The following is a 20,386-nucleotide window of genomic DNA, read 5'->3' on the forward strand; positions in this document are numbered from 1 at the left end:
CAAATTCTATTTCTAAAGTAAATCTCAGATACAATGCTTCAAAAATACTAATAATAAAAAGAAGAGCATGAACCAATTTCAAAGGGATTACAGATCAAGGGCATGTGGTTTGTAATGGGCAATGACAGGCCTACAGTTTGGAGTCAAGCACTGGCTCCTGAAACTCCTAGAAATGTAATAATGACTCCAAGAAAATTTTTGTTTTTTTTAAGACAGCATTTTGCTCTGTTGCCCACTCTAGAAAGCAGTGGACAGCTCACTGTAACCTTGAATTCCTGGCCTCAAGTGATCCTCCTATCTCAACCTCTTGAATAGCTGGGACTACAGGGATGCAACCACCATGCCTGGCTAATTTTTATTTATTTTTTTGTTGAGATGGGGTCTTGCTATGTTGCCTAGGCTAGTAGAAACTTCTTATAAGGATGTGGACAGTACTTCTTCAAAACATAACAGATTTCCCCAATGAATGTATTTCATTGACCATATTATCTTTTGCCTTCACAGCAAACAAAAACTTCTCTTTGTGCTTTCTGTGCTGATTTAAAAAAAAAGGTTTAATGCTTACCTGAATCAAAGTGATCTTTCTCCAGGACATCCAGAGGTTCTGTTAAGTCAATAGACTTACTGATTTCTCCCTTAGGAGAGTCTTTTCCAAGATCTCCTTCACCTTCATCAGTAGTCCATAGTTCTCTAGTAAATTTATCATGATCAGGTTGTCTTCTGAAATCATCATAGTCTTTCTTTAGGCGGCTCCTGAAATAAAATGCCCAACATAACAAATAATACATATGCATTAAATTCTTGAAATCTAAACTAACTTTTAACATTCTAAACTACATATGAAAATATTTTTTATTAAGTCACTAGAAATTATGCTTTAATCTTAAAGTGTGTCTAAGATGCTTAGTTCAGTCTTGCCAATGCTCAGGAAGACAGAACCTATGGTATAGGCGTAAGACACTTGAAACTTAAAAAATTATATGTATCTGGCCAGGCATGGTGGCTCATGCCTGTAATCCCAGCACTTTGGGAGGCCGAGGTAGGCGGATCTCTTGAGCCCAGGAATTGAAACCAGCCTGGCCAACATGGTGAAGCCCTGTCTCCACTAAAAATACAAAAATTAGCCAGGCATGGTGGTAGGCACCTGTAATCCCAGCTATTCGGGAGGCTGAGGGATGAGAACTGCTTGAACCCGGGAGGTGGAGGTTGCAGTTAGCCAAGATCATGCCACTGCACTCCAGCCGGGGTGACAAAGCGAGACTCCATCTCAAAAATATATATATATATATATATATATATATCTATATATACACACACACACACACACACACACATCTGCAAATTTCAGAATACAGATTTGAACATACCATCTGCCATCTGATCATCTTTTTTTTTTTTTATTTAAGACAGAGTCTCGCTCTGTCACCCAGGCTGGAGTGCAGTGGTGCCATCTCGGCTCACTGCAAGCTCCGCCTCCCATGTTCACGCCATTCTCCTGCCTCAGCCTCCAGAGTACCTGGGACTATAGGCGCCCACCACCATGCCCAGCTAATTTTTTGTATTTTTAATAGAGACAGGGTTTCACCATATTAGCCAGATGGTCTCGATCTCCTGACCTCGTAATCCACCTGCCTCGGCCTCCCAAATTGCTGGTATTACAGGCATGAGCCACGGTGTCTGGCCTGATCATCTTTATAAAGATTGCTGTTAGACCAATTAAATGAGACAACAATAATTTTTTTTCTAGCTGCACTGACAGATTAGAGAGTCTTAAAATTACTGACTATAACACATCTTAAAAGGTCACTTAAAAAAGTTTAAGCCAGAAATTCTAAGCACCAGTATCTATTTTTGTGACTATTATACAGAGAGTAACAAATCTATCACTTAATCCTGGGAGTAATTGTATCTAAACCCTTCAGTCTTAATAGAAATATTTTTAAAAATTAAGCCTAGGAAAACAAAGCTGAAAAGTAATCTTTCACAGAGATCTTTTTCATATAAAAACATAATAGCTTTATTTCTGAGAAACTAGAGATGGAAACATCTAGTATTTTAGAGATCCTTTTTTATTCCTTTTGTTTTCAACGAAGTTTTCTACCCTATCCTCAACTTTTACCCTTAGTGTTGTTTATTCAAAAAAGAAATATGAACATATGTTCTCTATTTCCTCCCTCCCTCTCTGCCTCCCTTCCTCCCTTCCTTCCTTGATAGAGTCTTACTCTGTCACCCAGGCTGGAGTGCAGTGGCACGATCTCAGCTCACTGCAACCTCTGCCTCCTGGGTTCAAGCAGTTCTCCTGCCTCAGCCTCCTGAGTAGCTGGGATTACAGACGCACACCACCACACCTGGCTAATTTTTGTATTTTCAGTAGAGACAGGGTTTTACCATGTTGGCCAAGCTGGTCTCAAATTCCTGACTTTGTGATCTGCCCACTTTGGCCTCCTAAAGTGCTGGGATTACAGGCATAAGCCACCACACCTGGTCATGTTCTCCAATTTATTTTTACTACACATTCTTATTTGTGCACATTAGATTTTAAGTCCTACCTCTGTTACTTACTAGTTGTAAGACTTTCAATTTTAATTTAGTTTTTTGAGATAGGGTCTCGCTTTATCGCCAGACTGGAGTACAAGTGGCACAATCTTGGCTCACTGTAACCTCCACCTCCCAGGATCAAGAAATGCACCCACCTCAGCCTACTGAGTAGCTGGGACCACAGGCATGCACCACCATACCTGGCTAATGTTTGTATTTTTTATACTTACACAGTTTCACCATATTGCCCAGGCTTTAATTTTTTTTTTTTTTTTTTTTTGAGACGGAGTCTTGCTCTGTTGCCCAGGCCGGAGTGCAGTGAAGCGATCTCGGCTCACTGCAAGCTCCGCCTCCTGGGTTCACACCATTCTCCTGCTTCAGCCTCCCGAGTAGCTGGGACTACAGGCGCCTGCCACCACGCCTAGCTAATTTTTTGTGTTTTTAGTAGAGACGGGGTTTCACCATGTTACCCAGGATGGGCTCCTCACCTGACCTCGTGATCCACCCACCTCAGCCTCCCAAAGTGGCTTTTAATTTCTAAAACATTAAAATTCCTTAATTTTCAAGCATCATTTTACTTATTACAAATGAGAATAGTAACAGTACTTACCTCTCAGTATGTGTGGCACATAAATATTCAACAGATGTTAGTTAAAAATTGCTTTCATTTATGTTTTAAATTATTGTTAAAGGTTTTACGGAAGCACATGAGGGCTGTGAAAGGTATGAGAATGGGTTACTAAATGATAATCATAAAATGAATTTCCCTTTCAATCTATAAAATTGGAATGAAAAAATATCTATGTGGAGATAGTATAAAGTTCTCCTCCCTTCTCACTCTCAGTAACCTTCTTGGTCTCAGTTAATGCCTTTACTTCTTATTTCAAGAAAAATGGAGGCAATCAGAAGAGAACTTTCACATGCTCACACCTCATGTGCAACTCACCTTAATGTATATTCCTATTCTCCATCTCCCTACCTAAGCTAACACCTCCATTTAAATGCATCCTCTTACCTAATCAAGGATAACACTCTACCAAATGTCCCTTCCTTTACCTGAATCCATTTTTTGTCTACTAGATCATTTCCATCAGTACACAAACATGTTACTCTATAACATCAACAACAACGACAAAACACATTCTCTTAACCTCTTTTCCTTCCAGATACTGCTCCATTTCTCTATTCCACCTTATAGCAAAACTCCATGAAAGAAGACTCTTCCATTTCTTTCCCCTAATTCTCCTAAATAGACTTCTAAGACTTTTATCCACTTTTCTACTACCACAGCTCACCAAGGTCATTAATATGATCCTCATGTTGCCAAATTAAATAATAAATTCTTATTTCTCATTTCCTCAACCCATCATGAGCAGTCCTCCTTTATGAAACATTTCCTTACCTGGTTTCCAAAACACTTCTCTTCCTTGACTATCCTCCTATTTTACTGAGCACTCCTTCAAAGTCTCTTCTGCTGAGTCCTACTCATCTCGGCCACTTCTACATGCTGGAAGATCTAGTACTCGCTTTTGTTTTCTTCTTTATCTATGCTCATATACTAGATGATTTCTACCAGCCTTATGTCTTTAAATACAATCAAGATGCTGACAGCTCCCAAATTTGTACCTCCAGACTCCTTGAACTCAGACTCCTATACCGAACTGCCTATTCAATAACACCAATTAGATGTCTAAAGAGCATATCAAAGTTAACATGTTCAAATCCAAACTCTTCAATCCCCTCTACCTCTCAAATTTGCTACTCCTTGAGTTTCCCCTATCTCAGTTAATGGCAATTCCATTATTCCAGTTGTTTAGACCAAAAATAGTGGGTACCATCTTTTTCACTCCTCACTTTCTCTCATATCCCATATATCCAATCCTTAAGCAAATTCTACCAATCCTACTTTCAAGATATATCCAGAATCCAGCCACTCTTTGGTATCTGCACTGCTACTATCCTGGTCCAAGCCTCTACCATTTTTCTCCTGGATTACTGCTATAGTATACTGGATTACTGCTATAGTATACTGCTATAGTATACTGATTAAATGACTATAAGGTCCTTAACAATAATTTAAAACATAAATAAATTGAAAGCAATTTTTAACTAACATCTGTTGAATATTTATGTGCCACACATACTGAGAGGTAAGTACCGTTACTATTCTCATTTGTAATAAGTAAACTGATGCTTAGAAAATTAAGGAATTTTAATGTTTTAAAAATTAAAACCAGCTTTCATCTTTGTACCATATTTACCTCAACCCAACAGTTAAGAGTGATCGCTTTAAAACATAAATCAGATCATATCCCTTCCCTGCTTAAAACCCTTCAATGACTTCTCATCTCCCTCAGTGTAAAAACTCAAATTCTTAAATATCTACATGATCCGGCTTCCTTCCTCCTTATCTCTTTGACTCTTGCCTGTTACCACATTTCTCTTCACTTGTTCGGCTTTGGATACACTTGCCTCTTTGCATCTCCACTAAACGCCAAACATACTATCAACTCTAGGGTTTTAGTGCCTTTTATTTCCTCTGCTTTCCCCTCAGAAATCCACACAGCTCCCTTCCTCATTTCTTTAAGGTCTCTGTTCAAACACCAACTCACCAGGGAAGCTTTCCCTGATACCTGATTAAAGAGTATCCTTCATCCCGCCCAAATCGGCCATTTCTTAACCCCCTTAGCTTTATTTAACCCCCTTATTTTTCTAACCCCCTTTACTTAACCCCCTTATTTTTCTTCACAGCATTTCTTTTGCCATCTGACATTTGAGTGTGTTTTTTCCCATGAGAATGTAAGTCACAGGGTAGGGGCTTTGTTTAGTCAACAGTATTTTCTCAGGGCTTAGAAAATGCCTTGCACACAGTGGGCAGTCAAAAATATCTGCTGATTTACAAATGACTGGAAAACTACTCAATGATTCCAGGACATCATCCAAAAATCATAAATTAAGGACCATAAAATAAGTAAAACAGATTATAACGTTTGAATTACCTGTTTCTTTGGAAAGCCTTCATTAACTTCGGTTCCCATGGCAGCAATTCATTTAAAAGACGTATCAATGTACTATGTAATTCTTTTACAGCTTGCCTCCGATGATACCATTTTCCCTAAAAACAATGTTTAAAGTAAATCCCTTAGATTTATTCTAAAAATAAATGTCAAAACTTATTTTCTGAGTAAAATACAAAAAAATACAAAAATCCAATACTCCATAAAACATATGTCTTCTTCAGAAGTTTGAAGAAAGGGGGAAAATATCCTGTAATAAATTTCATTCAATATATGTAACAATTCTCAATTCTACCAGAGAAATCTGAAACCTGTTTCATCCAACTGGAAGATAAAAATTTTAAAAATGTTTTAAAATTGCATCAACTGTAAATGTTTTAATAAGTCATTTGTTAAATATATGTAAAAATACAAACATTTACATAAATTCATTAAATAAGTATGACATGGGTCATTTCAGTAAAGTTATTGTAATTTTCCCAGAGTGGGGAAAAGGGAGAGAAAAGGTACGTCTGTTATCAAGTTCAAAAGCAGTCTTTTTAACAAACTTCCTAGGAAATTTTACAATTATTTTATTCTACAATGTTTCTAGCCCAGAAAAGCAATCAAGCAGTTACTGTTTTCAATACTCTAATGCTATAGTAAGAGTTAATAATTACTGATGTCCTCTCAATCTGCTAAGTATTAACCTAGGTATTTCACATCTATATATCTAGAGAGAGCTCTAGCATTTACAAAAAGGCTTCTGAGATATGTGCAGTGTTATGTTCACTTTACAAATGATGAAAATAAGGCTCATAGAGATTAAATGACTTAAGGTCCTATAACTTAAACCCATATCTGCCTGATTCTGAAGTCCAAGCTCTTAGAATCACATCACTACCTCTTAAAAAGTACATCACATAAATTCAATCTGACACAGGCTATAAAAACCTCTAGAAGATACACCTCACCTGTATATACAAAATTATTTGAGTAACATAGGAACAATAAATTTACAGCTGCTGAGCCACAGTATATACCTGTTATTACCATCATCTACTGTTACATAATCATGTTGGGTTTTTTTTTTAAATGGCTTTGAGATATAATTCACACATCATACAATCCACGTTTTCTTTCTAACAAAAGATACATAATTATATATATTATGGGTCACATTTAACATGCATAAACTTAGATTCTGTCCTATAGCAACTGTTGAGTCCATTTGCATATAAGTAGAACACTAAGGCAGAAAAATTACCACTATCTAGAGCAAAAAGTATTACAAACATGTGCATAAATTTCCCAATATACATAAGGTTATACATATACATATATATGACCTTCAAATTTCAGTCATGAATATTTTAGTCACATATAAACCTGTGTGATGAACAGCATAGTTTTACAAAAAATATTCTGTGCTTTAAACCAGTAGAATGTTTATGCACATAAACAGGTAAATTTCTACCTCTGAGGTTTTTATATCTTAGAAGAGAAATTGCTTACTAGAAGAGTAGGAAGATACGAGATTATATATGTGCATGTGCACATAATGAATATGGAACCTAGGCTCATGACTAATTCTTGTTTCTTAATGGTATGATGAATCATAGTATTAAGAAAAAAAATTCAAGAAAAGTAATTTTTATTTCAAATATTAATTTAGATAGGCCTCTTTCTTGTTCAATGTGTTCTAAAGTACACAAAGGACCCAACTTAAAAATGAGCTACACCTTACAAGTTTACTTTTCTCAAAGAGACGTTATAAAAGTGCTTATTTTAAGCCATGAAAACAGAACCATTAAACTGGTACACAACAAAATCGAACAAAAAATAACTTTCATTTAGAAAAAGTGAACCTAAAATAGAAAATACGTATCTTTTCCCTTTAATAAGGCATGTACACCTTGAAAGTTTTTCTCAAAGAAATGTTACAAGATAGTAAAAAGTGCTTATTCTAAGCCATGAACACAAAACTATTACATGATACATTATAAAATTGAACAGGAAGTAACTTTCATCTAGAAAAAGTGAACTTAAAATTGAAATTAGGTACACTCGTAACCAACATTCTTCCACTTCTCAACTATTTGGCTTCAAAAAGTGAACTGGTGACAGTGGAAGTAAATCTTTCCTAAGTTAAAGAGAGAAGAAAGAGGAAAGGTATGATGGTAGGGAGACTATACTCTTTGTGGTAGAATTAACTGGAAAACTGTTCAAAGGCTAGGGAACACCAGGCATGCTGAATTCCTCAGCGGGAGTTACAGGAGAAAAATGACAGTTGTAGAATTACTCTGGGCAGTATGACTGCTGCCTGGATTAGCATGTGGTAGTGCGGTGGGGGATGCAGAAGGACTAGCAGTATTGTGGCACAGAAGAACTTACTTAGGTCTAGGTAGATGAGGCACAGAATGGGGAGACTGTGTAGCTGGGATGTTGTTATTTCAAGATATTTGTCAACTGTATTTCTGTCTCTGTTGAATTATTAATATTAATTTTTGTAGAAAAGAGTTTTTAAATGATTAGAAAGTTTTTACCTTTTAATTTTATTTTTATTACTAATCTTAGAAATTTAATCCAACATGGATAAATATACTACTGAACTAGAAGACTGTGTATAAGGAAAGAAGCTTAAATATTATCAGAGAACAGACTTCTTTCATAGAACTCTGTCTCACCCAGTAATCTGTTTTGAAATGTCTGTTATCTTTTAACGTTATATGCTTTGTGGCCTTATTCTCTTTCTTTATATATTTTCAGCCTGAGGTAGTGGTGGTATAGTATTTCATTCATAATTTGAAAATGCTTATTGAATCATTCTGTATTTGGAAATCAAACCACAAAGTTTATTATTTTCATAACACAAATTACAGGAAAGTAAAGATTGATAAAATGCTTGTCTAGCAGATACATATGAAAAATAATGACCACAACAAAGGGCACCCCTATACCCTGCCATGGAGAATGTGAGTCAAGTTTTTATGTTGCTCAAACGCATGCAGAGGTTTAAAAAAGTTGAAAATTAAGTGTTCTGGGATTGCTATTTGAGCTAAGGTGTTTTAATTACTGAGAGTAAAAGGGAAACTCACATTGCCTGTTTCATGTATCATCTTCTTTGGTCAAAACATGGTGCTTACAACCCCAATCAAATTAAAATGACATTGTCCCTTTCTACTTAGTAGGGGTCTCAGAGTTTCATGGTATACAATGAAATTAAAGTGAAGAGAAGAAAAGTTATATAAAAGAAATTAGAGATGATAATCTGCCTTATCTTGGGTCTAATATAAAAATCTATTTAAAAATCAAACAAATATTTATTGAACGTTAAATCAGGTCATTAACTAAAATCTACTAATAGCTTTTCTGACTGATCAACTTTATTCATATACACGGACAAGGGAAAAACAAAGAACAATGATCATGTTTCATCTAGGATGAAATTATTAAAGTTGAAAGGAAACTCAAAGGGCATTTATTTTCTAGAAGAAAATGGTCTAAAGTTATACAGCGAAGTACAGTTGACCCTCTGTATCCAACCACAGATATATTTGGAAGAAAAAAAATAATGAATGGTTGTGTCTACACTAAACACATACAGCCTTTTCTTTCTTGTCATTATTCCCTAGGCAATATAGTATATCAACTATTTAAATCACATTTACATTGTAGTAGATATTGTAAGTAATACAGAGATGATTTAAAGTCTACAGGAGGATGTGTGTTAAGTTATACATAAAGACTACACCATTTTATATAAGGCACTCGAACATACATGGATTTTGGTATGAAGGTGGGGTCCTGGAACCAATCTCCCAAGGATACTAAGACACAACTGTATTTGCAGATTAAAGCAGCCATTAGACTAGAACTCTACACTCTAAATACTAGTATCTAATCTCCTTCCACTATACAATGCTGTATCTCTTGGATCCCACAAAGACAATTCCTAAAGAAGAAATAGATTATATTGTGTAAGTACCTATATTTACATGTAGGTATCTCTGTATTGTAAGAATTAAAGTCTCTAAAACGTATTTTAACTTTTATAATTACAATAATAATTAAAATTATAATGATCTAAATAAAGTTAAGAGTGAATTAAAAGCAAAACAGCAAGTTCTTCTATCTTCAAACACAAAGAGAGAATATGGATGTAATAAAAATCAGAAAGGCTCTTAAGACTTTCTCTATACTGATTAATACAGAAACAAAGATAAAAATGGCAGATAGATAATTTAGTAAAAGATCATTTGTGGAGTAGTGCTATGACTTTCTCTACCAAAAATATATTTAATAAGCTTTATGCATCTAATTTTAGTTCTGACTTTCCTTTATAAACAAGTATGTGAATACAGGGATAAGTTAACTGTTTCCATGTTAGAATTTTCACTATTTTCATAGGCAAAAAATACTTTCTAAGAGGATCTCAATGCATTATATGAATTTAATAATTCAAATATTTACTGAAGGTCACTTTATAAAGTGGCAAGTAGTATTTTTCTTTTATGAATCAACAAAAGTATGAATTTCAAGTGTACATTATGGAACCAAAGGCATACAATATAATTTAAATTTGAAGCTTACCTTTCATGGTTTCTCATCCAATGTCCACTGCAGCTGCAGATTGCCAGCTCCCTTTCCATGAGATGGCCCAACTACCAAACACTGGAGGTTTTATGACCCCATAGGGATTGCTACAAAGAAACTGGTCTATGGTCACAAGATAAGTCCTTCATTATATTATGCAGTTTTATAAGTTTTTGAGTGTAACGGATTAATAACTTAAGGAATCATAAAGGAAAATAAAAAGTAACTTACAAAACTACACAATATTGTAAAAAGAAAAGTTGCATCTCTATGTATGTGAAATGAGTGGGAAGGGAAACTTACCTCACAACTAAAGAACAACTCCATTCTGCTACAGTAATCTGGGATGGGTATGACAGCACCAGCATAACACTGGCTGGGGTGTGGCAAGGAGAGGGAGTTGGCAATCTACTGATGCTGGGGACATTGGATACCTAAAAAGGAAGAAAAAGAGGGACATAAATAAATTCTAGATTAAATGTCTCATTACTACAAATATATTTTGCACACCTTAATTTAGATGCTTTGTACATTAAACTTAGGTGAAAGCCACTTGTTTATACAAGTCATACAGTTACTTACAAAGATTTTTCTTATATCTAAACAAAACAGGTATCAGCAGTCATATGAAGAAAACATGAAAATCATATAAAAATATACAAAGAATGCTTTTTTAAATGGAGATGGTATAACTGTGGAGATAACATTTTTATTAAAAAGAACAGTACAAAACACGACTTACACAACACAAGTATGAATGCTACTTTCCTATGTGCTTTTATTTACAAATATGTTGTTAGATCACAGACACATGAAGCACAAAACATTTTTTGTTACAAGTTTAATTCTTGTCACAGACATAAATTCTGTGGTAGAGAAAGTATTAAATATCAATATCTTATGCTTTCCTTTTTTTTTTTTTTTTTTTGAGACAGGGTCTTGCTCTTTCACCCAGGATGGAGTGCAGAGGTGCGATGTCGGCTCATGGCAACCTCCACCTCCTGGGTTCAAGCAATTATCCTGCCTCAGTCTCCCTAGTAGCTGGGATTATAGATGCCTGCCACCACACCCAACTAATTTTAAATTTTTGTATTTCTTTTTCAGTAGAGATGAGGTTTCACCATATCGACAGGCTGGTCTTGACCTCCTGACCTCAAGTGATCCACTTGCCTTGGCCTCCTGAAGTAGTGGGATTACAGGCACGAGCCACTGCGTCCTGCCATATTATATTTTTTAATTAAAATGCAAATACCTTTTAGAAAAGCTAAATGGATCCCTATAAAAAGAAGTCTTATTTAAGGGTCTCATGCTCTACTGACTGAGTTAGCTGGGCACTTAAAGATGTCTCATTTAAAATCACTAACTATATCCAAAGGTATAATCTAAACTCACATGTATAAAAACAGCATATATATAATAAACTGTAACTAAGTATTTTAATAAACTAATTATTTGACATTCTCCTTAGCCTAAGTACTATTAAATGAAAAGGTAATACTATATTCAATAAGTATTCACTTATTTTTCTTACTGCTTACCTACAGAAACTACCACCATATTAACATATTCCTGCATATTCACAGTTTTGAGAGTAAAACATCATGTTAATCATGTTGGTGCACAGTACCTGAAAAAGTGCTATTTTGATAGTATAATCCATATAAATATGAAAAAAGTTAAAAAGTATTTTAACACTGACAGAAGCTCTAACATGAACTATTATATACGCTATTATTTTCTCTTGATAGTTTTACCAATTTTTACTTAGGACTAGGAGAAAAGGAACGTGTTTGTACTTTAAAGGCATCCCACACTGAATACATTGAATAGTATATCCAACATTTCCACTGTATTTCTAAATTAGCATTTAAATAGAAAGCATGAAGGCAAACTACAACAATAACAATAATGATAACATTGCAAGTTTCTCTGTCTTCTGGCTTTGTAGAGGGGGAAAAACTGGGTGACAGGTCACATTCCTGGTAAGGTAGTTCACTATCACTGGGGAAGAAAATCTAACAATATACATTTAAGAGAGAACGTGCTACCATTTTCATTTATAAAGAAGAACGAACTGTGGACTAGAAATTAACCACTGGTTGAGTATCTGAATTTGACTGTTTTCAATAAATTGATGTTAGCCAACAAATTGATGAAATTTTAACAGATCTATATATGCTATCAGAAAGATGGGTTCTCAAACAATTCACAGCACAATCTAAACCACAAAGTAATGGTATTTTTTTGGCATAAGAGGGGCATAAAAAGTTCCACATAAGTGACATTAACACGGGAAATATTTGAAAAGCAGGGACAGCATCTTACTTACTTTTATTTTTTCTTATTCTCTCACAATGCCTAACACAGAAAAGGCCCACGGTAAGTGTTCCATTACATAAGCACATTTCTCATGTAACTGAGGTTTCTTCCTTAGATACAAAAGATTATTTAAAAATTGATTAAAATGTTCCTAAAATATGTCTTTCAGATTTTCTGACAATATAATGAATATAATCTAACTCTTGATGACTTCGGTCATCATTACAAACAAATTATTTTGTTAGTTTTAAGCTCCTAAGACCTGCTTTTATGCTTTTTTTTCAATTGTCTTTTTAAAAATAATTCATTAGCCAGGCATGGTGGCTCACGCCTATAGTCCCAGCATTTTGGGAGGCTGAGGCAGGTAAATCACTTAAAGCCCAAGAGTTTAAGCCTAGTCTGGCAAACACGGCAAAACCCTGTCTCTACAAAATATAGAAAGATTAGCCGGCCATGGTAGCCTGCACCTGTAGTCCCAGTTACTGGGGAGGCTGAAGTGAGAGGACTCCTTGAGCCTCGGAGGTGGAGGTTGCAGTGAGCCAAAATCAAACTACTGCACTCTTGCCTGGGTGACAGAGTGAGACCCTGTCTCAAAAATAAATACATAAATAATTTATCAGTGTTTCATGCTGTCAGTAAATCCGCCTTAAACATCTCTTGTTCTAATTAAAAGCAGCTGCTACTACTTGTTAGCATTGTATCTTAGGCCGGGCGCAGTGGCTCAAACCTGTAATCCCAGCACTTTGGGAAGCTGAGACGGGCGGATCATGAGGTCAGGAGATCGAGACCATCCTGGCTAACACGGTGAAACCCTGTCTCTACTAAAAAATACAAAACACTAGCCGGGCGAGGTGGTGGGCGCCTGTAGTCCCAGCTACTTGGGAGGCTGAGGCAGGAGAATGGCGTAAACCCAGGAGGCGGAGCTTGCAGTGAGCTGAGATCTGGCCACTGCACTCCAGCCTGGGCGACAGACTCCGTCTCAAAAAAAAAAAAGAATTACATCTTAAAGAACTGGTTTCCCATAAGGTCTTTCTATTTTAAAGTGGTGGAACATCCACACGTGTACTCTGTGCTCTCTATTTAGGCTCCTTTGTGCTCTCTGCTGGATTCTGGGTTAATTTTCCTTCAATATATAATGTATCATTTTTTTCTTTTTCTATAGAGTCTAGTAAGATGCTAGGAAAGTTTTATTAATGTTCAGTCTATTCAGTTTTGACATAATTTCCCAGCTCACAAAAGGCACTGAATTAAAGTCTTTCCAAAGATTTTTATATCTTCTGTAATACAAAAACTCAGAATGATGTAAAGATTCTTTTTTTTTTTTTTTTACCTTAACCTCCATAGATTTAAATTCAATTTTCCAGAACTGTGGAAAGTAGTAAAGAAACTGTTAAACAGAAGACAATACAAATTTATTGGGACTTTGAAAAATGCTTGACATTTACAGCGTCACTTATATATGAAAAAGGGTATGTGATACGTGATTCAAAAAGGTTAAGGCGGCCGGGTGTGGTGGCTCAAGCCTGTAATCCCAGCACTTTGGGAGGCCGAGACAGGCGGATTACGAGGTCAGGAGATTGACACCATCGTCTCTACTAAAAAAATACAAAAAACTAGTCAGGCGTGGTGGCAGGCGCCTGTAGTCCCAGCTACTCGGGAGGCTGAGGCAGGAGAATGGCCTAAACCCGGGAGGCGGAGCTTGCAGTGAGTGGAGATCGCGCCACTGCACTCCAGCCTGGGCAACAGAGCGAGACTTTGTCTCAAAAAAAAAAAAAAAAAAAAAAAAGGTTTAGGCTGGGCGCGGTGGCAATCATGCTTGTAATCCCAGCACTTTGGGAGGGTGAGGTGGGTAGATCACAAGGTCAGGAGTTCGAGACCAGCCTGGCCAAGATAGTGAACCCCATCTCTATTAAAAATACAAAATCAGCTGAGTGTGGTGGCCTGTGCCTATAGTTCCAGCTGCTCAGGAGGCTGAGGCAGGAGAATCACTTCAACCCAGGAGGCGCAGGTTGCAGTGAGCCGAGATCACACCACTGCACTCTACCCTGGGCGATAGAGCAAGACTCTGTCTCAAAAAAACAGGGTCTAAAGCAAATTATAAAAGACACACTAGCCTGTAATCCCAGCACTTTGGGAGGCTGAGGCAGGTGGATCAACTGAGGTCAGGAGTTTGAGACCAGTCTGGCCAACATGGTAAAACCCCGTCTCTATTAAAAATACAAAAATTAGCTGGGCATGGTGGCACATGCCTGTAATCCCAGCTACTCTGGAGGCTGAGGCAGGAGAATCACTTGAACCTCGGAGGCAGAGGTTGCAGTGAGCTGAGATCATGCCACTGCACTCCAGCCTAGGCGAAAGAACAAGACTCTGTTTCCAAAAAAAAAAAAAAAGTAAAAAGAAAGACTAGAAAGCTCTTGACTACAGAAGCATCTGTACCTAGGGCAACTCCTTTGAAACTCAACTCTGTGCTGGGATATATGGAATATACAGCATTAACTACCTGCCTGATGAAAAAAACAATGTACAATCTTTTTTCCCTTTAATGGGAACTTTGGAAGAGAGAGGTTTTCAAACATTGTTTTCATGCAAGTTTCCCTGATGGGATTCAAACCATCAAGCCAAACTGCAGTAAGTAGAAACAGTGAGCACTGTAAACAAAGGTTAAAATCTAGTTCTTAGTTGTGTAGAGTAGGATATGAATGCAGATCATGCATTTTCAAATAATTCAGTGACTACAGTCAACAGAAACTTTGTTTGCCTGACCAGTCATATATGTCTGGTTCACATTTCCTATCATCTAGGTCCCCTTTTTCATGATTATTCTGAACATGTCAGTTAACATTTGATTCTCCATAAAATTCATGTTATTTGCCCTTTTACCCTACTGCCAAACAACATATTAATACAAACATGTAATTAAGGGAAGTGAGCAAATGTCTATGGTGTCTGGTGACTTATGAGTAAACACAGCTTGAAAATAAAAGATTAAATCTTTTATAAAAGGACAGGGGCTATCCCAACCAACCCTAATTAAAAATAAAAATTTTAGCACTTTGGGAGGCTAAAGCAGGAGGATCGATTGAGCCCAGGAATTTGAGACCAGCCTAGGCAACACAGCAAAACCTTATCTCTACCAAAATATACAAAAATTAGCCAGGTGTGGTGGTTTGAGCCTCTAGTCCCAGCTTCTCTTGAGGCTGAGGTGGAAGGATCACTTGAGCCCAAAAGGTCAAGGATGCAGTGAGCTATGATTGTGCCACTGCACTCCAGCCTGGGTGATAGAGCAAGTAGCCCCTACCTTAAAAATAATAATAATAAATAAATATTTTAATCCACAGGTTGAGGATAAAATCTTAAAACTCTGTAAGTGAATTCCTTGATGACAGGGACTTAGTTTTAATCTCTGGATTCCTACCAAGTTCCTGCTACTACACATAGCACATAGAAGACATTCAGAAAATAGTTACCTAATAAATAAGGATAGAATCTGTAACTAAGCAGGTAAAAAGCACATTTTATCTGTTGTGCAACATTTCCAAAAGGTCATTTTAATTTTTAAAAGATTTAGTATAACTATTTAAAGGAAAATTGATTTTCTCCCACAGCTGAGAGAGTTTTCAGTTTTGTTAACCATTAACGAGTTTACCAGAAGATCTAGAATAAAAAACATATTTTACACATGATTTGACTATTAAAACCTTAAATAAAACTAATTTTAAGAATAACTTAGAGATTATTACAACCATACTTACAACTAAAGCCATGAAGTAAAGTAATTAGGGCTTACTGAGGACTCTGAATGTACTTAAAGCTCCTTACACTGTATTCTATACAGCTGGCTATAAAATAATATTAAAAATATTGACTTGAAACCTCACTGAGAAAATGGGACATGAAATGGAGAGAAGAAGGAAAATTCCATTATCCTTCAATATAATAGAATAAAATTTCTTTACAGGTGTTAGAAAATAAGATTAATGCACAATAACTTCTTTGCTTTATATCAGTATGCATATAGTGAAAGCTGTTATTAAATGTTATAAAACCACTTATTACACGTAGTTTTAAGTGGTTTTATAACATAACACACTACCATTACATGTGTAATAAGTGGTTTTATAACATTAAGTGGTTTTATAACATTATATGTAGTTTTATAACATTGTTATTTTATAACATTATTTGTCAATATTTTTCCACTTACTTATATTATCATTCCTTACAATATTTTAAGAACATATCACATCATATTTCTAAAACTGAATAAAGAAAATACATATATAACCATATAGTTTATAACATTTCCTATACTAAGGGAAGCCAAGGTCAAGAATCTTTATTAATCATCGATGAAATTATGAAGGGTAAAGGTTAACACAGACATTCACAAGTTCCATCAAGGACAAGTCTTAATTAGAAGTATATTATGTAATAGAATACTCTCTATGATGAGATCTGGTATTATCATTTCACTGATTTCTACCTAACTTTCAAAACATCAACTTAGTAAGTTGGCAGCAGTGGACAGAATGAAAGAATAAGGCCCTTAGCAAATACAGGCTTTTACCAGGGTTTTACAACCTCAGCACAGCTGACATTTGGGACAAGACAGTTCTGTGTTGTGGTGGAATGTCTGTGCATTGTAGGATCATTACAATGTAGGATGTTCGGCAGCATCATCGGCCTCTATCCATTAAATGCCAGTGCCACTTCTTCAACTATGACAATCAATGTCTCCTAGGGAAGGGGAGCAAAATCATTCCTGATTGATAACCACTGGCTTATACAGAACTCTGTGACCAAAAAACTGGGGGGCGGTTAGCATCTCTGATCTAAGCTTCTGACTTCCCTAATATTCAGTCTAGCTAATGTATACCCTTTAGTTAGGTAAGAGAAGTATTATTATTGTATTCTGAATTTACATTATTTTAAGAACATAATAAAGATTAACTTTATCCATTACTTGAAATTTCTTTATAATTCTTTTTAACATACCTTTTTACATACTGTAATCATTATGTACATATTATTTTGTATGTCTTTTTGTTTTGAGACAGAGTCTTGCTCTGTTGCCCAGGCTGGAGTGCAGCGGTACAATCTCAAGCGCAGTGGTACGATCTTGTCTCATGGAAGCCTCTGCCTCCCAGGTTGAAGCTATTCTCCTGCCTCAGCCTCCTGAGCAGCTGGAATTACAGACACGCGCCACTACAGCCTGGCTAATTTTTGTACTTTTAGTAGAGATGGGGTTTCACCATGTTAGCTAGGCTGGTCTCGAACTCCTAAACTTGTGGTCTGCCCACCTCGGCCTCCCAAAGTGCTGGGATTACAGGTGTGAGCCACCACGACTGGCCTATTGTGTATGTTCTTAAAACTTAACATTTCACAAATATTTCCATGTTGTAACAATGATCTACCAATTTTATAGCCATATAACAGTGTGTTAATATTGTTTGGTTATCATCTCCCTACTGCTGGACATACGGATTGTTTCCAAATTTCCACTACTAGGGGTGGTCTGCTAAACACATCGTTGCATATATTACTTTTTGCAGTAGGGAGAAGAAATGGGGAGAACAAAAGTTAAATTCTAAATAGCATCACAGGATCAAAGTGCACAGGCAGTTGTGCTCAATATGTATAGCTTTCCTTACATATTGATTATAAAATTTAGAAATAGGCTCAAGCCTGTAATCCCAGCACTTTGGGAGGCCGAGACGGGCGGATCACGAGGTCAGGAGATCGAGACCATCCTGGCTGGCACAGTGAAACCTCGTCTCTACTAAAAAGAATACAAAAAAACTAGCCGGGCGAGGTAGCGGGCGCCTGTAGTCCCAGCTACTCGGGAGGCTGAGGCAGGAGAATAGCGTAAACCCGGGAGGCGGAGCTTGCAGTGAGCTGAGATCCGGCCACTGCACTCCAGCCTGGGTGGCAGAGCGAGACTCCGTCTCAAAAAAATAAATAAATAAATAAATAAAAATAAAAAATAAAAATAAAAAAATAAAAAATAGAAATAAAATCTTAGATCCTACACAATGTTGAGGGGCTTATCTGATAAAAGACGTATTAGAAAAGATGTGGTCTTACATTTAAAATTTACTTATCAATATTTATATAAGACTTTCATTTATCATCACATAACCCAGAAGAGGTTTTTTTCCTTATAAATAAATTTTTATTGCAAAATTTTCACTTTTTCTCATACCCAATCTCTACAAGGGTCTTCCTTAATTGAAAAAGATTGAAACTTCTTTGAAAATCAGAACTATGATACAGAACATAAAGGACATTAAACAAATATGAGGGAAAAGGGGATTATATGAAAAACTTAGAAATATAAGTTTGGTGAAATCTTCCAATTTTTATTATTTAGAAAGCAATACTGTGTATTTCAAATACATAAGATCAGGTAAAGTTATCAATATCTTAGCTTTATCTTTCAGGAAAACTAATAAATTTCCTACACTAAAAAAGATATTTTTAAAATAATTAAGCAAAATGCAAATTTTATCTGCTAAAACCACAAAAATAAAAACAAAATGTTCCGATTTCTTCTTTAGATCATGAAAGAATGCTATGATGTAAATAATGGTGAGAAATACATTGTTGTATATTTATCTCAACCAGAGGTCTCACTTTCAACAGATCTCTGGTAGATAATTAAGTTCAGTACCATAGGATCTAAAGGATGATGAGGACTTTTTGGACTAAACCCCTATATGGAGTGATGGGATCAAGTGAACTGAGTATAAATTTCAGGAAATTAAAGCATTTTTCTCTTCATATTATTAACCATAAACAGTATTAGTTGTTTTGCAAGAATGAGTAAACAATCTAAATTTTAAAACACTAAGTCTTCCAGTACAATGAATAGTTCAATGACAAAACCTCTAAAAGGTTAAAAAGACCTTGTTATGTAAACATAAAGCTGCTTTAAAAAATAAAGTTCATTAATTAAAAAAAAAAAACTTTTAAAATGGAATATTCACCTGAGTGAATAAATGGGATCCTTCTTCCCTGTTGCTTTTCTACTTTGGTAGGAAAAACTATCTGGAAAGTCCCTGCAGAGAAGTCTCCTGAAGCAGCTAGGTGTTTGTATTATATGAATCCATGTTAAATCCTCTATCACATGTGTAATTTCTATATTTAGTAATGACATTTACGACAAAGAAATATTTATAACAGAATATATCTTCTTTGTTACTGGAACCATTATCATAGATATGAATGTTGATAATAAAAGAATTGTTTTGGCTTCAGATACTTAGTTTTGACAGTGATATACTCTTATGAAGATCAGTATTAATATTTCATTTGTCTGACAATAGTGAAGGAAGGCCATAAGACAAGGAATCAGTCAAAAGAGTTGTCACTATTACCAAGTTTACACACTTCATTGTTAAGAAAATCCTTCAGGTTCTCACCATGAACTTAATTCTAGTAAGTATGGTTACCTGCTTTCTTAATCCACAATATATCAGCTAGGGCAAGTATATGGACACACACAAGAAATGACAGGTGACAGACAGCCTGGCAATGAAAAAAAGAACAAAAGCAAAAATACAAACGAAATCCTTCAAAATATACTAACATAAAAGCCTTTTGGTGAATGTTTAATCAGAACTACTAATACCAACAGATTTTTAGAGTAACAATACTGTTATTCATAATGATGACCCTCAAGTCGTAAAGAAAAGGTTAAATTGTGTTTAGTACAAGGAGTCAGGGAAGTTTTTCCATTAAAATTAAGTTTTAGTATCAAAGGTTTAAGTTTCTGTTATCTAGAAATTCAGTTAAGTGGAACACCTTACTCCCAAATGATGCCAAACTTGTAGTAAACATAAATAACATAACATAACATACATTACATAACACAAACATTCAATAAAGTTAATTCTTAGAACATCTATCACACTCAGTACTAGCTTTTGTAAAAAATA

The 20,386-nt window shown here is 35.7% G+C and overlaps 1 protein-coding gene across 13 annotated transcripts in view; it reads right to left on the reverse strand.

The window, feature by feature from the left end:
* KIAA2026 (KIAA2026 ortholog) overlaps positions 1-20,386 on the reverse strand; it is a 117,047-nt gene that overhangs the window by 30,060 nt on the left and 66,601 nt on the right. For all 13 annotated transcript variants that reach the window (XR_004443465.1, XR_004443466.1, XM_033237287.1 and 10 more), the window contains 2 exons: positions 5,538-5,653; positions 566-753 (listed from right to left, as the gene is read on the reverse strand). Coding sequence is in view for 11 of the 13 variants with exons in the window: in XM_033237287.1 (XP_033093178.1) it covers positions 566-753; positions 5,538-5,653 (304 nt within the window). In the remaining 2 variants the exon portion in view is untranslated. The remainder of the gene's footprint in view (positions 1-565; positions 754-5,537; positions 5,654-20,386) is intronic.

This window comes from Trachypithecus francoisi, unplaced genomic scaffold (genome assembly GCF_009764315.1).
Source record: "Trachypithecus francoisi isolate TF-2019V2 unplaced genomic scaffold, Tfra_2.0 Lachesis_group16, whole genome shotgun sequence".
NCBI classification, from domain to species: Eukaryota; Metazoa; Chordata; class Mammalia; order Primates; family Cercopithecidae; genus Trachypithecus; species Trachypithecus francoisi.